The sequence below is a fragment of the Equus quagga genome, chromosome 14, assembly GCF_021613505.1.
Source record: "Equus quagga isolate Etosha38 chromosome 14, UCLA_HA_Equagga_1.0, whole genome shotgun sequence".
NCBI classification, from domain to species: Eukaryota; Metazoa; Chordata; class Mammalia; order Perissodactyla; family Equidae; genus Equus; species Equus quagga.
This window is the reverse complement of record NC_060280.1, coordinates 21335550-21355184: the sequence shown is the minus strand read 5'-3', so window position 1 is coordinate 21355184 and position 19635 is coordinate 21335550. Positions and strand designations below refer to the sequence as shown.

The following is a 19635-nucleotide window of genomic DNA, read 5'->3' as shown; positions in this document are numbered from 1 at the left end:
CCACTTAAATTAAAAGAAAAAAGGAGCGAGGGTTATTAGATCACACAACTTGAATAATCCAGGATTTTGAAAGTCCAGTATTACTAGATCCAGGTGACCTCACGATGTCATTAGAAATCAGCCTCAGTGTATCACTTGGTTCTGTTTTAGACTTATTCTCAGGAAGGTTCTCCCCTTTGGTGACAGAGATGGCCATTAGCTTTAGATTTTACCAGCCTGGCAACCCTTGCAGAGAGATAGAGGTTCTCTTTCTCAAAGATTCCAGAAAAATCCCCAGGGTTGTGTCTGATTGGGCCAATTTGGGTCATGTGCCTGGTTCTGAATCAGTCACTATAGGGAGCATGGACCACACATGGGGGTGTGTGAGTGTGAAAGTCAATCCATCTGTGGAAGAGAGCAGCGTTAGTACCAAGCTGGGGCAGCTCAGTTTCTTTCTAGGAAAGATGAGAAGGAAGGACAGCTCCCACTTCTGGGCCAAGTATAGCTAAAGCAGTCATTTTGCTGTTTGCTTTATTTCTGTCTTTTCTGAAGGATTGTTTTTCAATCTGAGTTTTTGGTTTTTGTTTTCCATTAGGCTGTTCATGCATGAGGCAACATGGACCCTGAGCTGCTAGCCTCAGTCCTACCAGATAACAGCCCTTCCCAGTTGCTAATACAAACATTAGGTTTCCATGCAGAGGAATGTTTTAGGCTGTTCAAACCTGTGATAATCAGTGAACAGCCACATGACCTGAAACAAATTTCTCATGCTTGTAATTGAACATAATCTTTGCTGGTATGCCCAGAACCTCCACCACCGTTTGTAACTATCTGGAGCAGCAGAGGCTTAAAACCACGCAGAGTGCTGCTTAAGCTGCACTTTTGTCACGTGCACAGAGATGTTTATTTTGAGGGAGACATTTAGCTAGCTAAGGTCACTAGAGGTTGTAGCTCCATGGATAAAGGGAATGCTGCCTCTACACTGCCCCTGGTTTTTCTAGTGAATGTGTTTAGCCTGAGGCCTGATTCCTTGTGGTTTGGAAAAGGCAGGACCTGTTTTGGTTTTTTTTTAAGGTAGGCAAATCTGAAATAAACTTCCTCCGTGTAGCTCAGGCTTTATCCTCAAATTCCATTTTATGTTTCAATAAAAAAAGGATGCTGTTAAGAGCATGCAGACTGCTCTTTCTGTCTGGTTCTGATCTCAGGCTAAGCCAATCTCCTGCTGCTTGTTCTAAGTTGTAGAAGTGATTATGGATGGTTGTCTATAAACCTGAGGACTTTAACGTGCAGATTTCTTGTCAAATAGAGACAATCCTGACAGCCAGCCTTGCTCAGGAGTCAGTTAGTGGCACCCAAATGAGATATGGTGAATACTGGATTTCCTATTTACCTTTCTCTCGTGAGCGTTTTGCAGTGGTTCTGGGTCATTTCAGGGGACCCAAGAGTGGTTCACTTAGGTTTACTACTGAAAAGCAGGACTGCAGAAGAGTGACTGACATGGAAAGTAAATACCAGAATTAGGAGGATAGAACATGAAAGAAAGAGATCCAGAGGCAAAGGAAAACTTCTGAGTGGTGTGCCATATCAAAGGTGTGTCCCTAGGAGGGCTCTTCCTTGGTGAAGGGAGTCTGGCTTCCCTGAGCGCCGGGAATGCAGCAAAGCCTGTGACAGGATCCCTTTGTGAGATCCAAAGGGTTCTGCACGCACGCACGTAGCACCAGAGCAGCCTGTAAAGAGAGAGCAACGATCCAGCATGTGCTGGGAAGTGAAATCAGCCTAATTGATCAGGGAAATACACAAACATGAAGAGAACCAGAAAGAATCTTTAGGATTTTCTGGTAGAAAATGTCTTAGAGCTCGGGTAGTGTTATCATCCCTTCTTTCTTCCAATTGTTAGGGAAGAATTGGAAGGGAGAGATTCTGATTTCTGAACTGGGGCGACCAGAACGATAAACTTGGAGTAGAGACCAAGGGCTGGAAAGATTGTATTTGCTCAGAGGAGAGCTGGCCTGACAAGGGGAGTTTTTATATTTTGTGTTCTTATTTTATTTTATTTATTCATTTTTATTAGCATAGGAAGTATACTTCAACAATTCAAAAATCAAGAGTTCTAAAAGGTGTGTACAGCAGAGTCTCCTTCCACGCCTGTCCCCCAGCCAGCAATCGAATGTTATCAGTTTTTGTATCCTTCTAGAGGTATCTTATGCACGGACAAGCAAATTTTATGTGGAGACACATGCACGTGCGTGCGCACATACACACACATAAGTATTCTTTCCCCCATTTTTGCACAAATGCACACTATTCTAGACCTTTTCTTTTTTTCAACTTAGTAGTCTTGGAATTTGTTTCATACCAATTACATTAAAAAAGCCTCCTCATTTGTATTTATGTCTGCGTATTATTCCACTCTCTGACTATGCCCTTATTTAACCAGTCCTCTTTTGATGGGCATTTAAGTTGTTTCCAAGTGTTTACTATTACAAATAATGCTGCTTGAATAATCTTGTACATGTGTGAGGATATTGAAGTGGAATTGATGGATCAAGGGTACATGCACTTGAAATTTTGATAGATATTTCCAAATTGTCCTATGGAATATAGAGATTATAGTCTCACCCGCAATGTGTAAGAGTGCAAGGACAGTGTCAAACTGAGCATGAAGGAAGAGGGAGAGAAAGAACTAAGTAAAATTGTGAACAATTTTAACAGGTATGTGGGGTGGGAAAGACTGTGACTATGGGAGATGCCCAGAAGTTTCACATAGCAAAGAACCACAAAAAAGAACTTTGAAGGTCGGCAAAACAGGAGTAATAAACAAAGCAGGCTGAGATTACAACACAGAACAGCAATTAGAACTTCATAAATGTCACCTGGACTTCATGGTGTGGCACCCAAGAAAGGAACACAGCTGCAAAAGGCTCTGCCCATAAGAGAAACAGCCCTGTTAAGAGGGGAGATGGGCTAGCCCTGGAGAAAAAGAATTACAAAAGTAAGTTGAAATGCTGAGCCTGAGGATAGACAGACTGGAAAATACCATCACCACATGTATAGGGAGAATTAGAGGAGAGTGTCCCCGAAATGTTGGGATGCACCACATAGTCACACTGAGCAGAGGAGGAAAATAGATGAGCTCCTGATACAGGTCCCCAGATTGACTGGGGCAGACAAGGGGCAGCAAGAGAGGGGAGCAGCAATTTGGATAGCTCCTAAAAATCTCCCCCACCCCACTCCCCACTTGTTATAGCTTCTAGCGAGAGGGTAGAGAAAGAAACTGAGAAAAATGCCACTGTAGCTCTAATGTTGAAGCAAAGGGAGAAACTGGTTTATGAAGTAAAAGTGATGGGTCCCTTGAAGAGGGTGGTTATTGTTGTTTGAGAGTTCATGAAAGTGAGGGAGGGGAGAGTTCATAGACATGCACTGTAGACTTTGGTAAATCATGACTTTGAAAGTTCAGAAATAAAATAGAAGATGACTCATGAATATTGAACTATACTTAACAATATGTCTGACTGTACAGTTTCACGAATAATACCAGTAAAAAGGAAGAGCTTAGAGGTACCTTGAGAGAAACTAGTTTTCAAAGGGGCTTGTACAAAAGATAGAAAGAACAAATAAAAATGCACCTGCATGAACAGCATCAGGAAGGGCAAACCCCAAACAAAAGGACACACTAAGGACAATAGAAAGACTTTTTAAAAAAGTTACGTTCTCAATAAGAAGATCAAAGAAAGAATGGGCTCAATTCCACTGATGCCTCTGATAGGCGCAAAGAAGTTAGGACAGCAGTCTCCAAACTGCTTGCTGTAAGTGAATTTTAATGAATCAGGAAAATTCTAGCAAGTGAGTTGCTAGAAAACTGGAAAGTGAACCATTTTCTTCTTTTTTTTTTTTTTTTCCAGAATGGGAAAGAAAGATGGATTCTATAATATTTAGTCTGTTGAGTTTGGGGTCAGCCCTGTGATGGTTTGTGAGAAGCAGGAAGGCAAAGTAGGGATCCATGTCCATTAAGAGTGAGTTATATCACGTTGACCTCATTGGTTTGGCCAGGAACACATCTCGTCATGGTAGACTGGTAAACCTGCACTTTAGTGAGGCATTGTAAAAATGTTGCTTGGATAGTCTTGTGGATAAGATGGAGGAATATAGGATGAATGCTAAAATAGGTATATCGGTACCTAAATGATAAAGAATAGTTCCTAAGGACTAACTCTAGGAAGATTTTTTTGTAGAAGGCAGCAGTAATCTGCTCTTAGCCCTCCTGCCTGTTTAGCATAGTTAGTCCCTAATTTGGATGCTGATATAGAAGGCTTTGACGTTGTGATAACAGGAAGCCAAAGAAAAACTATATGGATCAGTTGACATTGGAATGGATAGAAACCTACACAGACTGGAGTGATACACAGGAGATCAGAAAGAGTGAAAGAGCGATCAGAAGAACCTGAGTAGTGCAAAATTGCTGAAGGTGAGGAATGAAACACTTCCAGAAGCAGCCAAGCAGCTTGCAGACAGAGAACTTACCTGTGATTTGGCCAGGGGCGGGGCACAGAGGAGGAATGGTACCCTCGTGTGGTGGAGACAGAGCTTTCTTCCTGGAGATCGAGGGCAGGGAACGAGGTGGTGAAAATCAGGGATGGCAGATCTAGACTCTTCATTTGAGAGGTTTAAGGATGGAGGGAACAAAGAAGGGAGAGGGCAGTGAAGTTCTAGAAACTTATATAGAAGAGAAGAGCAGGCCTGAAGACAGGCAGGGCCAGTGGGCTTGGAGAGACTAGAGATTCTGGAAAAGAGCAACCAATAAGAGCATGCCAGGGCTGTGCGGAGAGGCTGGGCTTTTGTTGTCAGTGATCAACGTCACATAGGCCTTAACTGTGCCGCGTGACCTTCAGATGTTTTCTGTGGTTCTTCCAGTTTCTTTTATTTCTTATGAAGCAAACACTTGATGGCAAAAGGAGAAGCAGTACAGGAAAGTGAACTCACATTATGGGATGCCTCCTGTGTGCCAGGCACCCCACCAGGGGCTTTACCTGAGTCTCGCTTGATTTAATCCTCCCAAGAACCCTGTGAGGTAGTGAGACCCTCATTCTACTAATTTGAAAATCAAGTTTGAAAAAGTTTCATAATTTGTCCAAAGTCACATACGAAAAATTGAAGGACTGGAATGAAACCCAGCAGCTGGACGAGTCTGAAGCCTATGCGCTTTTCCCTGTATCATGCTGTCGCCCATTATAGCTTAGATGCCTCTAACAGGCCGTCTCCCTCTTTGGGGAGATGATGGTCAGTTGTTACCTTGAGGAATTGCTTTTGACTCCATCCTTGATTAATCCACCGTCCTTTTGCCCCAGGTTCTTGGTTGGAAGGTTAGATGTAAAAAAAAAAATTACCTTTGTTCTAATTGACTTCCAGCCTAGGCTGCATCCTCCCCTCCCCTTCATATTGCTTTTCTCCACCCCTAACTTTCCTCTTTTCATGTCTTACCATCAGTCATGGCTCACAGTCACTATTCTAAATCTGTACCTGCTTTTGCCTCACTGGTGTGTCATTTTCCCAGGCAACCTTGTCTCTTCCCTTACATAGAAGATCAAGCCCATTAGGGAGGATCTCCCTCAACTTCCTGTTTCTCATCTAGAAACCTACCTGGACCGCAATTTGCTTTCACTTCTGTGCTTAGCTGATCCCTCCACCTGAGGCTGCTGATTCCAGCTCTCTCCTCCCTCTTTAATTCCTTCTTCTCCAGCTTCTCAGTCCTCGTCAGTATTCCTAGGGACCTACTTGCTAAACAATTAAAGCACTAAAAGACTTTGAGTCTTCTCAGAAGAAAAAGCATGAACAAACTAAATGTAGTTGGTCTTTTTCTCATGTGGCATCCCCCAGTGATGGCCAAGTCCAGGAGCAGCAGAGATAGAGCTAGGCTGTGACTCCTAGTGCCTGGGGCCAGTCAGGCAGGAGCCCTTTACCCTTGTCAGCATCTGAGCTAAGCCAGCCAGGGATTCACAACCCAGAGGGACACAGCAAAGGCCAAGTCAGAGCCCAGGGTCTGTACTGGGACTGCTGGTGAGAACCCAGAGGACCGGTATGGTCCCAGTCCATTGGTCAGTGTCCCATCAGGGTTCAGGACCAGGAGCAGTGCAGCTGGGTGAAGATCTGAGGTCCAGGGCACTTACTCAGGCTCACAAGAATCACCTTGATTTCTCAAACCAATCCTCTGGTCTCAGTAGAGAAATACCTTGTTAGCAGATGACCCTGGGGGAAGACAACCTGGGGCTGTCTGTGGGCTAACTCAAGTGAGCCAGCTCAAGGGGAGAGTGGCTGAAAGGCCAGGGACCTGCTAATGACAGCAATGACTGCATCGCGGCTATCCCACTCTGAATGGTGTCACCAGAAAGGAGAGCAGACTGGCATGCGGGCCTTATCCCAGTGCCCTTTTAGCCCCAAGCTGCCATGCAGACTCTCAATTTCCCTTCTACATTGGAAAAGGAGGTTCACAAAACATCAAGACATGGGGTAGGACCTTTTCTTCTTTTAGACAGCACTGTCACTATTGGGGGTAGAAAACCTCTTTCTAGCATGCCTGGGTGGTTCCCATGGTACCAGTGGGCAGACCTCTCAGTCTCAGATGCAGGGCTTAGAGTATCAGTAAAGGTGGGCAGGGAGGGGCTAAAGAGTTTAATTGGCTGCCACCCCACCCAGCCATGGCTCTGTTCTGCTCTATTGCCAACTGCCCCCTTAAAGTCATATCACTGCCGCACAGGCTGCCCATGGTCTTCCCCAGCCTCTGAGGTTCCTTGCTGCCATGAGTAGCACCATCATGTACCCTGTTACCCAGGCCCATGACTCTTCATCTCCTTTATTCCCACACCCAGGCAGGGGGTCTAGAATGTGCCTACTTGACATCACTTAGACTCACCCCCTCCCTTCCTCTTGACCCAGGCAGAATGTCACTCACTGCTCCCTGAGAGCACTGTGGTATTCTTGGCTGTAGCACTTCCACCTTGTTGTGGTTATTTGTGTGTCTCTCCTCACTCACCAGTGAAAGCCATTGGGTCTCTGCAGAGGGACACTAAGTGTCTATGGAGTAGACAAAGGAAAGCCCAGTAGAGCTGCTAGTGAAAGGAACTCAGAATTGAGGAAGTATGAATTCCAAGAGTTGCAGTTATTTTTCAAAGTTGCCATAAAAGGTCAAAATGTTCTTGAGGCTACAAAGAAGTCAGGTTTGGAGGGGGAAGTGAAGGAGTCAGGTTTGTTATAGGGTGTGAGGGAGAGTTTGGGGTTGGGGATATATTAGCATGCATGAGCGTGGTGTATGTCACCTGTGCATGGGTGTTGACATGTTTAGGGTGGAGTTGGCATGTGTAGCGTGGGCGTATGTGTAGAGGGGATGTGTCCATCTGTGCACCCATCTCTGCTATTGCTAGACTCCATGCCTCAGAGATTGACATGAGGAACGATCCCCCAGGATGGCATAAAGGAGCTGCTGGGGGTTTGTTCAAACTACAAGACAGGCCTATGGATGGGGCAGGCCTCAGGAAAAATGCCATGGCTTTTGTTTCCTGTGAAGAAACCAGGTGGTCATGGACAGTGACTGTGGGGTGCCACCTGTCGCTCATTCTCTGCACACTTCCTCCCCTCCATGCTACTCTCCTAAGGAGTTCTGTGTCGGAGAGCTGACTGACCCTGAATGCTTTTTTTCTCCTTTCTCTCCTTCCTACAGTCGGTTCTGAATGTGATCAGTGAGCTGCAGGAGCAGATGTGTAGGCTGCAGCTGGACATCCACAGGCAGATTCAAGAGCGCTTCTTACTCAGTAGGGACAACCCTGAGGAGGTGGTGGCCGGTGATGGTGCGGCCGAGCCCCAGCCCTGCAGCCAGGACAATGCCTGTGGGGAGGGGTCACCTGTAGGAGCCACACTTAAGTATATCAGAGCATGTGTGTGGGGCATTTAACTGGTGGAGGGGCTGGGGTTTCTCCTAACCAGAACAGAGTGCCGTGGCTTAACATGGATCTGTTGTTACCTCTGGGCACAGCTTGGGACTCACCCTCTCAGGACGTGAGCTGAGCTCTCTGACCCTCACGAGCCAAGTCTGAGCAAATAAGGCCAACACTCGGACAGGCGGCAGCTCTCATCTCACTCTGGGCTGGGAGTGAGGTTGTCAGGTGCCCTGAGTGATGGGCATTTATACAAAAGGAAGCCTCAGAATTCCCCATCCTATGTACAATTCAGACACTGATTCTTCTCCCTGAGCTGGGAGATTAAATGAAGTTTCATGTCATGTGATTTTTTTTTTAAAGAAAAAAATAGCATCATGAAAGAATTCTTTCAAATTTATTTTTAAAGAGGTTTATTTCTGGTGAGAGAATAGAACACAAGTTTCCATTTGCTGTGACAATTAAGTCATCTTCTGAATTTCCATGAAAAATTCCCCTACATAAACATACTAGAGGGATTTCATGACCTCTGGGCCTTGTGGGCTATATCTGACTAGGATTCTGGACTTGTCCCCTCACACTGGTGTGACTGGGTCCTGTGTGACCTGGTTGAGGCCTGGTGATGGTAGCTACACAGACATGAGCCTGCGCCTCCAAGGCCCGCCATCAAAAAGGACTTAGAAGCCCAAGGGAAGGTCAATGTCATGGTAGCCATGAGCACTGCAGAGGGTCTGCCTTGGTTCTGTCGGAAGTTACCATGATCCAAACTCAACTATAGAACATGTTGAAGATCTCTACCCAGACTTAGGCATTAGGGGAGGGGCTCAGTGGGGAAAATTTCTGTCTACGTTAAAGGATAAGGGGAATAAGTGAGAGTCAAGATGTAAGCGTAGATTTGGATAGGAAACTCCTGAGGGGGTGCTGGAGTGTGCCCCATGTTGAGTGGGGTAACCTAGAAAGACTGCTAAAAGTGAAAATTTACACCAGTTTTTAGAGCTGATGATGGACAACAAACAGCTTAGGAGGAGAACGTGCCAAAGAGGTCACAAGACCCTGGAGATCATCAGGCTCTGTGTCCCCATAGTGGCAGCCCCTTGGGCAATAACCTGCACATTTCCGGTCCTGCCCTCAGCAGACCTGGCGCTCCCTTAGGCAGGGCCAGAAATGTTCTCAGAAAGTGATCTTGGATCTGCTGCAGGTCACAACAGGCCTTAGAGTCTAATGCTGCGGATCTTGGATGCAATAACCTTAGCTTAGAAGACATTTTTTTTTTTTTAAAGATTTTATTTTTTCTCCCCAAAGCTCCCCGGTACATAGTTCTATATTCTTTGTTGTGGGTCCTTCTAGTTGTGGCATGTGGGATGCTGCCTCAGCGTGGTTTGATGAGCAGTGCCATGTCCGCACCCAGGATTCGAACCAACGAAACACTGGGCCGCCTGCAGCAGAGCAAGCGAACTTAACTACTCGGCCACGGGGCCAGCCCCTAGAAGACATTTTTTTAAAAGGGCATCAACAAATACTGACCTCAGCTGTAAGAAAATATTAATATATCACCTTACAAAATTCAGTTGTAAGCAACGTAACTTCCTGGTGGATTGTCTCAGAATGCAAAGACTCCAGGCATGTTAAATGATGACCTGAATTTCATGTGTGCATTCATCAAGAAATAATGCAGACCTACTAGCTAGAAGTTAGCAAAACGGACTTGGAGTTAGCAAAACTCCTCATGGAATTTACAATATAGGAGGAGAACTAGCCACTGGCAGTCATACTAGTTAACGTTTAATTGCAAATGATGTAGGAGATACACAGGATGCCACGAGAGAGTATAGCAGGGGAGCTTGGTGGAGTGTGGAGGTGGGGATAGCTTTGCTCAGGGGAGGCCTGAAGGATGGGCAGGAATAAACCTGCAGATGGTTCCAGACAGAGGGAGTGGCAAGTGTAAAGGCCTAAAAAGTATGCGGTGTGGCTCGAGCATAACCAGGGGGAGAGAGTAATACAAGAGGCAGGCACTGGGGCCGGCCTGGTGGCCTAGCGGTTAAGTGCGCACGTTCCGCTTCTCGGCGGCCCGGGGTTCACTAGTTCGGATCCCGGGTGCGGACATGGCACCGCTCGGCATGCCATGCTGTGGTAGGCATCCCACATATAAAGTAGAGGAAGATGGGCATGGACGTTAGCTCAGGGCCAGGCTTCCTCAGCAAAAAGAGGAGGATTGGCAGCAGTTAGCTCAGGGCTAATCTTCCTCAAAAAAAAAAAAAAAAGAGGCAGGCAGGGCCTGAGTCAGCCCAGGCTGTGTTGGTCCTGAGTTCAAGTTTATGAGCTTTGAGGAGCAGGGAAGTGCTGGGATCAGATGTGTTTTAATTGTATTGTCCCCTGGATGCAGTGGTTGTCAGTGGATTCAAAAAGGGCAAGACGATAAAGGAGCATCCAATGAAGAGACCATCCAGGCTATCAACACTAACTGCTAGATCAGAGAAGTGGTGGTAGAGTTGGAGAGAAATGGAGATTCAAGTTATTTCCTTGGAGGTAGAATTAACAAGGCTTGGGGATGAATTGTGTATGTAGGGGAAAGAGAAGGAGATGTCAGCGGTGGATCCCAGGTTTCTGGCACAGGTGATGAGGCGGATGGAGATGCCACTTAGTGGAACAGGGATGTCTAAGAAGGGGAATTAAGAGTTGCACTGGCCATGACAGTTGTGAGATGCCTATGTGCCATCCACGTGGAGATCTTAAGTAGGGAGTTTGTTATATGAGTCTAGAGTTCAGAAAGTCTATGGAAGTAATCACTTTTATGCTAATTCTTTTCTGGTAGGAACCAGTTAACAAGACCAATTGTCCATTAAAGGAATCTTGGTTTGGGACAAGGGTGCTTAGTGGTTTTGTCTTTACTGAAGGGGTGGTTTAGAAAGCAGGGGCCCTGGAGTCAGAAGAAATGGGCCTGAATTCCAGCTCCACCCTGGGCAAGTTGTTTAAATATCACTTCCCAACTCAGCAACCTTCAGTGCTCCCTACCGTCCAAAGAATGGCAGCAGAACTCCTGATGTTCTCCTCTAAAAGCCTTTTCAGTAGGGCCCCTCTTCCTCCCAGCCGCATATCCCACCACATGCCATTCATCCTCTGATCCAGCCCGACAGCCTATTCCCTTTGGCCCCTGCCTCTGCCATCTCCCTGGATGCCTGCTCCCTCCCTCCTTACTTCAAACCAACCCCCTCCCCTGAATGGAACTCCCAGACTGGCCTCTGTATTTGATACTTGGCATTTCTTCCCTTCCTGTTTTCTTTCTTTCCTGCTGGCTGTCACTTCCTCTGTGAAGCTTTCCAGGATCATGGACCCTCTTTAGGTTCCTTGACCCCCAGCACAGAGAGATGCTCCCAACTAGCCTCTTCTGCTGCTTTGTAAGAAACTGCCTCCTTTCAGCATCTCTGTTCCTCTAGATCCCAAGTCTTGTCTGTCCTGCCCCCTACACATATGTGCATGATTTGGGCACACCCTGCAGAGGAGGCAGATGTCAGAGATGGGCGGGCAGAACAGGTTCTAAAAATAAGAAAAAGTTTTCTCTTTCTTATGTCTGAAACTCCCTGGCTTTGTTTTTTAACGGCCACACAGCTTTTCCTGAAATGAGAACCATGTTTCAAGATTTGTGCTGCATTGTGGAGCGTGATGTGGTTGCTCCCGCCTCTGGCATCTTCTGTGCTGCATGAGCTTAACCAGGGCTGTAGATCCAGGGAATGTGCTGCTCTTTAACCATCAGAACTTCGTTTTTCTCTCTCATCCCTGTAGGAGTTACTGCAAGAGCTCAGGCACCTCAAAATCAAGGTGGAAGAGTTGGAAAATGAACGGAATCAGTATGAGTGGAAGCTGAAGGCCACTAAGGTAAAAATCTGTTCTGTTGTTTACGGAGCGGTGTTGATGTCCGTTGGGGAGAGTCTGTGATCAAGCTCTGGGTTTGCAGTAGCCTAAGCTTGAGAATTGCAAATTGACCCTACTGCGTGCACTCGCAACAGTGGGCAGATGGTGCAGCAGACAGATTTGATCCAGGAGGGCTCTTCTCATGGGGAAAGCCCGTGAGATTATGTGCTGCTGAAGTAACCGAGTGTCTTTCCTCTTGCTGTGTCCCATGGCACCACCAGGCCCATGTTGGGCCAAGAAGGGGCTCTGTGAGTGAGTGCTGAGTCCTAAGGCAGAAGAATGCCAGTGTTATATTGGCTGCATCACTTTACATTTAGCAGTCCCTCTAATAATCCATTTTTAAAAATACGCATGCTTTATTTTTAGCAATGAATGTATTTCTAAAAAATGATATATATTTTGAATATTTTTTAACCAAATCATGTTTTCTGTGGAACTGGGGAGCTTGCTATTTAAAGGATGCCAGCGATAAATTCTTTTGTGCAATAAATATCTTCCCTCCCTCCTTTGTTTCTTTCTTCATTTCCTCTAATAGATGAGATGATTCAGCCCACACATTTATTGTTTTGGCCAGAACATTGTATTTAAAAGTGTCAAATTAGCTGTCACTTAAGCTTTAGAGAATTTCACATTAAAATAGAGTTAGGCTGCCCTGGGGGGTGGGGTGGGGTCGGGGGAAGTAGGGTGGGGAAGGAAGCTCTAACAATCCTGGAGCAGCATTTCAGCTTGAGGGAGCCTGGGCAGGGCTGCCTCTGGGTGGGGTGCACACCTGCCATTTCACTAAGGTCTCTGCAGCGCCACCCATGGGTGCTACCTGGTGGCCCCTGTAGGCATTTTCATTTTCGCTTCTTAGAGTTTTTTTTTTTAATTTTTTTTAAAATTTTTTTTTTTAAAGATTTTATTTTTTCCTTTTTCTCCCCAAAGCTCCCCGGTACATAGTTGTATATTTTTTGTTGTGGGTCCTTCTAGCTGTGGCATGTGGGACGCTGCCTCAGTGTGGCTCGATGAGCAGTGCCATGTCCGCGCCCAGGATCCGAACCAACGAAACACCGGGCCGCCTGCAGCGGAGCGCACGAACTTAACCGCTCAGCCACGGGGCCAGCCCCTCATTTTCGCTTCCTAGAGTTTTTTTTAAAAATACTTCTTATTGGAGTTTTATTAACTTCTAGTTTGTACTTTTAGTTTTATTTTTTCTGCAAGTTATTGTTTTTATAATCATAAAAAGTTAATACTCATTATAGAGAATTTTTAAACCATAAAAATATTAAAGGAATAAAAATCACTCATATACCACCCAGGAGCTACCACTATTAATATTTCCTTCCAGGCATTTCATTGAGGCGGGGGGGGGGGGGGGGGGGGGGTGGTGTCAGTCTCTCTCACTCCCTCTCTCTCTCTTAATTTCCAGTGTTGATAATTTATATACAGTTTTAAATCACACTACTAAAAGAAAATTCTGAACATGATGTTTATATCTATATAATAATACATAAATATAAAATAATTTTCTTAACCATTTTACAGATGAGGAAACTGAAGCACAGAGCAGTTAAGTAACTTTCCCAAGGTCTTACAGCCAGTCAGCACCAATCGTAGGCAATCCAAACACATTTATCCACAGCCCCGTTTTTGTTTACCTGTACCCTTATACATTCTATGCTTCACAGTCACCATTAGGAGCACTGTTTTCCTCACATAGCTCAGAACCTTCTATCAGAGTGCTCCACTCAAGCGAGTCCTGTCTTGGTGAAACCCCTGAAGTTTAAGATACACCTTCTCCTATAAAAGCAAACAACTCTTTTCTTTTTAAATCACCTAAGCTCTTTGCCTTGGCATGTAGATCTTCGAGATATGGCGGGTTATTTAATAACCGCCAGGTGTGGAGCACCTCCTATGTGCCAGAGTGTATCAACCCCTTTGCACACATCTTCCCATTTGATGCATAAAACTACCTAGCAAGGCTTATTGGTTTATTATCCTCATTTTACTGGTAAGGAAACTGAGGCTCAGAGTGGCCCTGGTGAGATTCAGATCTGGATCTGTGTCATTCTAAAACTCATGATTTTTTTCCCCCACCTCATCCTGATTCCCTGCAGTAAAAACCTGTACTGTTTGAAAGTTCTTTAGTTTTCTGTGTAAAGCTTCTGGGTCCCTAAAGGTGGCTGATCTTCTGGTGCAGCGACAGTGGGTTGTGGTCCCTGGGTTTAATGAGGCCCAGCAGCCAGAGTGCCCACCTCTGCCTGACACCAGTCTCCATGTCTTTGTCTCAGATCTCTTGCCACCCAGCCCTAGCCTCAGTGGCCTTGGCAGTTGCACACATTGCCCTCATGGTCAGGTAGAGAGCCTCTGGGCTGTGGTGGACTTCCCAGCTATGGGGACAGCTCCCACTCTAAGGATAACAGAACACCTGTCATTTCTGGCCTGTTCTGTGGAAATTGGCACACACAAGGTTGGGCCTTGCCACTTGGCCTGTAGGATTTTAAATAGATGACCTCACCCAGAGGCAGGCCTGGGAGAAGAGAGACCTCATCATGCCATGCTCTGTGCTCCGCCTCCGTAGGCCTGCATCACTGGCATCCACTGCGGATGAGCATCAGGCATCCAGGCTCCTAACAGAGACCAGCTCTCACCCTGTCTGCAAAGAAAGGGAGAAATGGGTGTGGAAGGTGCAAGAAAGTTTAAGAGAATATCTTCCAAGAATAGTCTGGCCCTTGTAGAAATGAAAGGCATTTGGATTGAGAGTCCCAAGGCCAAGCACCTCAGAAGCCACTGACGCCATTAATCGTCAGCCCATGGGCACTGAGGCCCAGAGTGAGCTATGAAAAGCTGCTGCATGCCTACGAGTCTCAGCAAGCAATTTGGCACAGCTGGGCTTGGCGCTCTTGCCTTTGTGGGTGGAAACCAGGGCAGAGAGGCAGTGGCTCACAGGGAACTTTGGAGTAAGGAAACCCCACCCCTTGCCATCTTTTTTTTCTTTACGTGGTCATTTCTGTTCCATTTTGGGGGATGTCAGGGAAAGTTTATTCAGAAACCCTCGAGGTGGGCTCAGGGAGCCCAAGCCCTATAAGAGTGGCTGTCATCTGAGCTCTGAACTCAGATGCAGAAGGGGTAGGGTGAGTGGAGCCCTGGCTTTGGAGCAGGCGGGTTTGCATCCTGGCCTGGGCACTGAAAGGGTCTGTGACTTGGACTTGAGTCCTGCACCACTCCTGTTTTCTCCCCGGTGACATGCAGGGATGTTGCTTCCTCCCATAGTTTCCTATGAGGATTGAGGTTTGATGCAAGAAAGCAGTGAGCACAGGGGCCGATGGAGAGTGGGTGCTCCGTCAATGTGTCCTAAAACTGAATGCAAGGCCTGTTTGGTGGAGGAGCCAACAGCAGGGCCTGTGCTCATTTGCTTACTTGGAGTTGTTCAGAGATTAACTCGGGCCTCAGTGGGAAAGGACAAGCCCGTTGCATAACCCTGAGAGATGAAGGAGGGACAAGATTGGGCTACCACACGGGGAAGGGGTTGACTGGCTGGGGGTCAGTTCTCACCCCCTTTCTTAGTCTGCTTTGTTGCTCAGAGGACTAGCTCATTATCTATAAGGGAAGAAGGAGTAGATGAGAGCAGCAGTAGTAGTACCATTTATTGAGCACTTACTACCTAGCAAACACTAGGCTAAGTTGTTTGTGATCATTATCTTATTTAATCCTCACTACAGCGCCATGAGGTAAATGCTATTTTTCCCATTTTATACATGATCCAAGACTCAGAAGTGTTAATTCACTTTCCCAAGGTCACCCAACTGGGAAATGAGAGAATCCAAGTTTGACCCCAAAGCCAGTGTGCCTTTTGGGATGGCACCTCCACAGTTCTGATCTTCTAATGACTATGGGAAGGGATGGACAACCATGCCTGTTATGTGTGAAATTTAACTGTTGTACTTAGTAGAGATGTGGGAACCACCCAATGCAGCTCCCCATGTGTGTACATATATGAATGTGTGTATGCACTTCTGTGGCTGTATTTACATGCTTTATTTATAAAAGTATGTATGCTCAACCCATCTGAATGTTTGCATGTAATTACATGTGGGTGAGGGTTCACAGGTCCCTGGAGGTTGGGCAGAGGCAGTGACTATGCATAAAGGGTGGGAGAGTGTTTGAGGCAGGGGACTCTTGGCTCACTCTGTTTATTGGTGGTGATTTGATTTCCACTGTGTTTCCTGTGTGGGGTGGAAAAATGAAAGATACAGACGCTTGTTACAAGTGTGCACACATGCCATTGCAGGAATATCTTGGGAGAAGGAAGACCATGCCCAGAAAGAGAATATCCATCTTTGGATCAAGGGCAGCCCTCCCATTGTGTGAGGAGCACACAATTCCAGCTCCTCGGATCTCAGTGGTGTTTGGGCTTCAGAGATCAGGGCAGGGAAATAGCCTGGTCAAGTAAGAGGATGCAGGAGAAAAAGCAGGTGGATGGCCAGCGCCATGGGCAGGTCCAGATTGGCCAGGAAGAGTGAGTTCATTCGGCAGAGCTCCACCTTGTGGAGAGGGTAGTGAGCACCTCTGACTGCTGACCTCTGGCACCTCTGCTGCTAACTTCCTAACATGTCCTAGGACTCATTGGTCCTGGGCTCTGATTTGAAGCACTTTATCATGGTCTGTTAGTAGGGATCCTCTGTTGTTCTTCCAGGCTGAGGTAGCCCAGCTTCAAGAGCAGGTGGCCCTGAAGGATGCAGAAATTGAGCGTCTGCACAGCCAGCTCTCCCGGACTGCAGCTCTCCACAGCAACCATGCAGAAAAAGGTACCTAGCTTGACACCGTGACAGAATGTAGTGGCCCCTGGGCCCTCTCTTCTGTGTGTCTATGATTGAGTATGTGTATGCCGGTGTGAGTAGGCATGCTAATGTGCATGTACATGTGTATGCATGTGAACGTGTCCAAGTGAATGGATGCATGCATGTGTGTGCGTGAATGGCCCATAAAGCACAGCTCTATTGCGGAATCATTGCCATGAACCCCTGCCCTGTCCAGAAGACAGCTCCGAAGGCTTTTCTCAGATGCAGTCTGATCATTGAAACTCTGTGCAGCCACCTCTGGAGTTTTTACTCTTTCACTTGATTGAAAGGATTTGTTTTTGTGTCATCACTAAAGGGGAGGCTGTGGCAATTCATTCAGTCATTTAATGGATCCCTGCCTGATTCTCGTATAAGGCCCTAAGGTTACAGAAACAAGTCAGTTATTTCTCATTCTTTGAATCTCAACTTAAATGTTACCTCTCAGAAAGACCTTTCCTGGCTACCCTACCTCAAGTAGGTGCCCCCAATCCTATTTTTCTCTAACTGAGCACTCTTTGTTTCCTTCATAGCACTTTTTATAATTTATCTGTGTTATATTTGGGGAGATCTCTTTGAACAGACTGCTGACCTCACTCTGGGTCAGGAACTGTGTCTGTCTTGTTTAAGACCATATCCGCAGAGCCTAGCACAGTGTTTGGCACATGATAGGCTCCTAAGAAGTATTTATTGAATACATGAAAAAATAGTGAATGGTCCTTGAGGAGTTCCAGTCTTGCTGATTAAAAATAGAGGATAAATCCTCAAATACTCTTAACACATATTTAATATTTACAGCTATTTGCCTTGTATACAAAATGATGACACACCTTCTAACTTCTCCTCTTACCACCAGGCTGCAGAGCTGGGGGAGATTATGTAGCCTTGTGGGTTGGCCCCACTACTGAGTCTCGCCTTCGCTTCAGCACTGCTTAGCTTGGATCCCTGACTCAGATGGCAAACCATATAGCCATGAAACAATGGCTTAAGCTGGAGATGGAAATTAGTGACCAATATTCTCATCCATCGCTCAGCCTTTCTCAGTGTCTTTCTAGGTCATTGAGTGTGTCATCTACCTTCCAGGGCCTAATGTGGAAGTTGGGTCTCCCTAAGATACTCTAGCCTCTCTGTGCCAGAGAGCACTCCAGGCCATGACTTCTGGGCCAGGCAGACTTCCCACAGCACCCCATGCTTCCTTACAGTCTAAGCCTTCCAGGCTCTATGCCATTCTATCATCAGACATCTCTTGAGCTGTTTTTTGTTTGTTTGGGTTTTTTTTTTTTTTGTCATTTGCTGCTCAGTTGGGTCTTGCCCAAAGCATCAAGGTTTGCCAGTCTTCATCTGGAGCTTACGGCTTTCCCCTAACCCCAAACTGGGCTGCAGAGCTGATCCTTGCTTTCCTCTGAAAATGAATCCCTACAACTATTCACACAAAGCCTATAAATCTGTTCTTCCTATTCTTGTTGGATGTGGCAAGCATCTGAAAAGGAAATGGGGTGCCTATACTTCTGTTCCCTTTTCTCCTGTACTTTTTTATCGAGGCATCTTATTCTCTTTTTGCAATACCCAATTTGGGGATGGGTGTAGGTCCTTTTGGGAAAACTTAACTATGTGCCAATTTCTAGACCTACAAATATTTGGTAGAATGACCTCCAGCTCCTTTCAGCATTGGCCTTTGACCTGACTCACTAGACTAGTTTGGGAAGAAGTCAAGAGAGTCCTTGTTGAGTCTAAAGTGAGAGAATGCCATGTGTTGTTCACCACAGACTGACACAGATCCCTCATCCCATAGGGAAGTTCTTTAGGTTTATGATGAAATAAGATTGTTTTCCTTAACCGTAGGGCTTGTTTTAATATATTTATAGATGCATCTAAAGATTTGTTAGTCAATTCTGACTATACCTCTAAATTAGGCCAAGCATCCAACCCTTTTACATAGTCACTTTTCCAGTCTGTGTTCAGCTGTAGACTTTTTTCCCCTTATTTTAAATTCTCCTCTGCTACAATCCATGGGACTTTATGATTTTCCCTAAAACTAGTTAGCAGCCCAGGTATATGCCTACTCAAGTTATAAAGGATGAATGTTTGTTTTCATGTGAGCTGTTGGTTGTGAAATATTTGGGGGTTTTTCTGTGTCACTTTTGAGCAAATGGCATTTTGATTTTTCCCACAAATGTCTATAAAGAGAAGGCAAAATATTAGGTCCCTTCATTGGGTATTCCAACAAATATTTCATGAGACTGACTCTATGTCAGACACCATCATGGGTTCTTTAAAGACATAAAGGAGACCATGTCAATTTATTCACATGGAAAGTCTTCACATCTTAGCATGTGGGGATAGTTGTCTGCATTTATGTAAGTGATTCTTTCTACACCTAAATTCTTTTAGACCAAGAAATTCAACGTCTGAAAATGGGAATGGAAACTTTGCTTGTTGCCAATGAAGATAAGGTAAGACGGTCATTGGGCAGCCCTGTCCTTTCCCTGCCGACATCCTTGGCTCTGTTTGGTCCCTGCTTGTCTCTGATATTTTGGACAGGGCCATGCCCATCAGGCCAGTGGCTCAGGGATGTGTCAGAAGAACAGCCTTTGTCTACCAGAGACTTGGCTCAGCCACTTGTTCTTGGCTTTGATGCCTGGGAACTTTGCCTAAATGGAATCTCCCAAAGGCAAATTAAGGCTGTGCCCGTCTGTGCTGGTGTGAGGAAAAAAATACCACTGTGGTTACTGCCAATGTCATAGCTGCTGCTTAGACTCCTGGAAAAACTCAAGAACAGTCCACCAATCTCCCAAGTGCACGATCTAGTGATAGACCCATCGTAGGGACACTGGGCAGCATGCAGGGTTTCAGTTTACTGTGTCTTCATATATTCTTTGCATAATTGACATTCTTCCTGCATAATCATAAAACAGCTGCCTCTGTGACTATAGAGCACCTCATATCAACTGTGAGGATCACAACCCTGCATTTTAATTGGGGAAACTGAGACTCAAAGTGCTTAA

The 19635-nt window shown here is 45.8% G+C and overlaps 1 protein-coding gene across 23 annotated transcripts in view; it reads left to right on the top strand.

The window, feature by feature from the left end:
• PPFIBP2 (PPFIA binding protein 2) overlaps positions 1-19635 on the top strand; it is a 144156-nt gene that overhangs the window by 86785 nt on the left and 37736 nt on the right. For 19 of the 23 annotated variants that reach the window (XM_046685232.1, XM_046685236.1, XM_046685234.1 and 16 more), the window contains 4 exons: positions 7691-7873; positions 11685-11777; positions 16489-16600; positions 19022-19083. In XM_046685232.1, the coding sequence (XP_046541188.1) occupies positions 7691-7873; positions 11685-11777; positions 16489-16600; positions 19022-19083 (450 nt within the window). The remainder of the gene's footprint in view (positions 1-7690; positions 7874-11684; positions 11778-16488; positions 16601-19021; positions 19084-19635) is intronic. The other 4 variants (XM_046685242.1, XM_046685245.1, XM_046685243.1 and 1 more) reach the window with 1 other exon arrangement.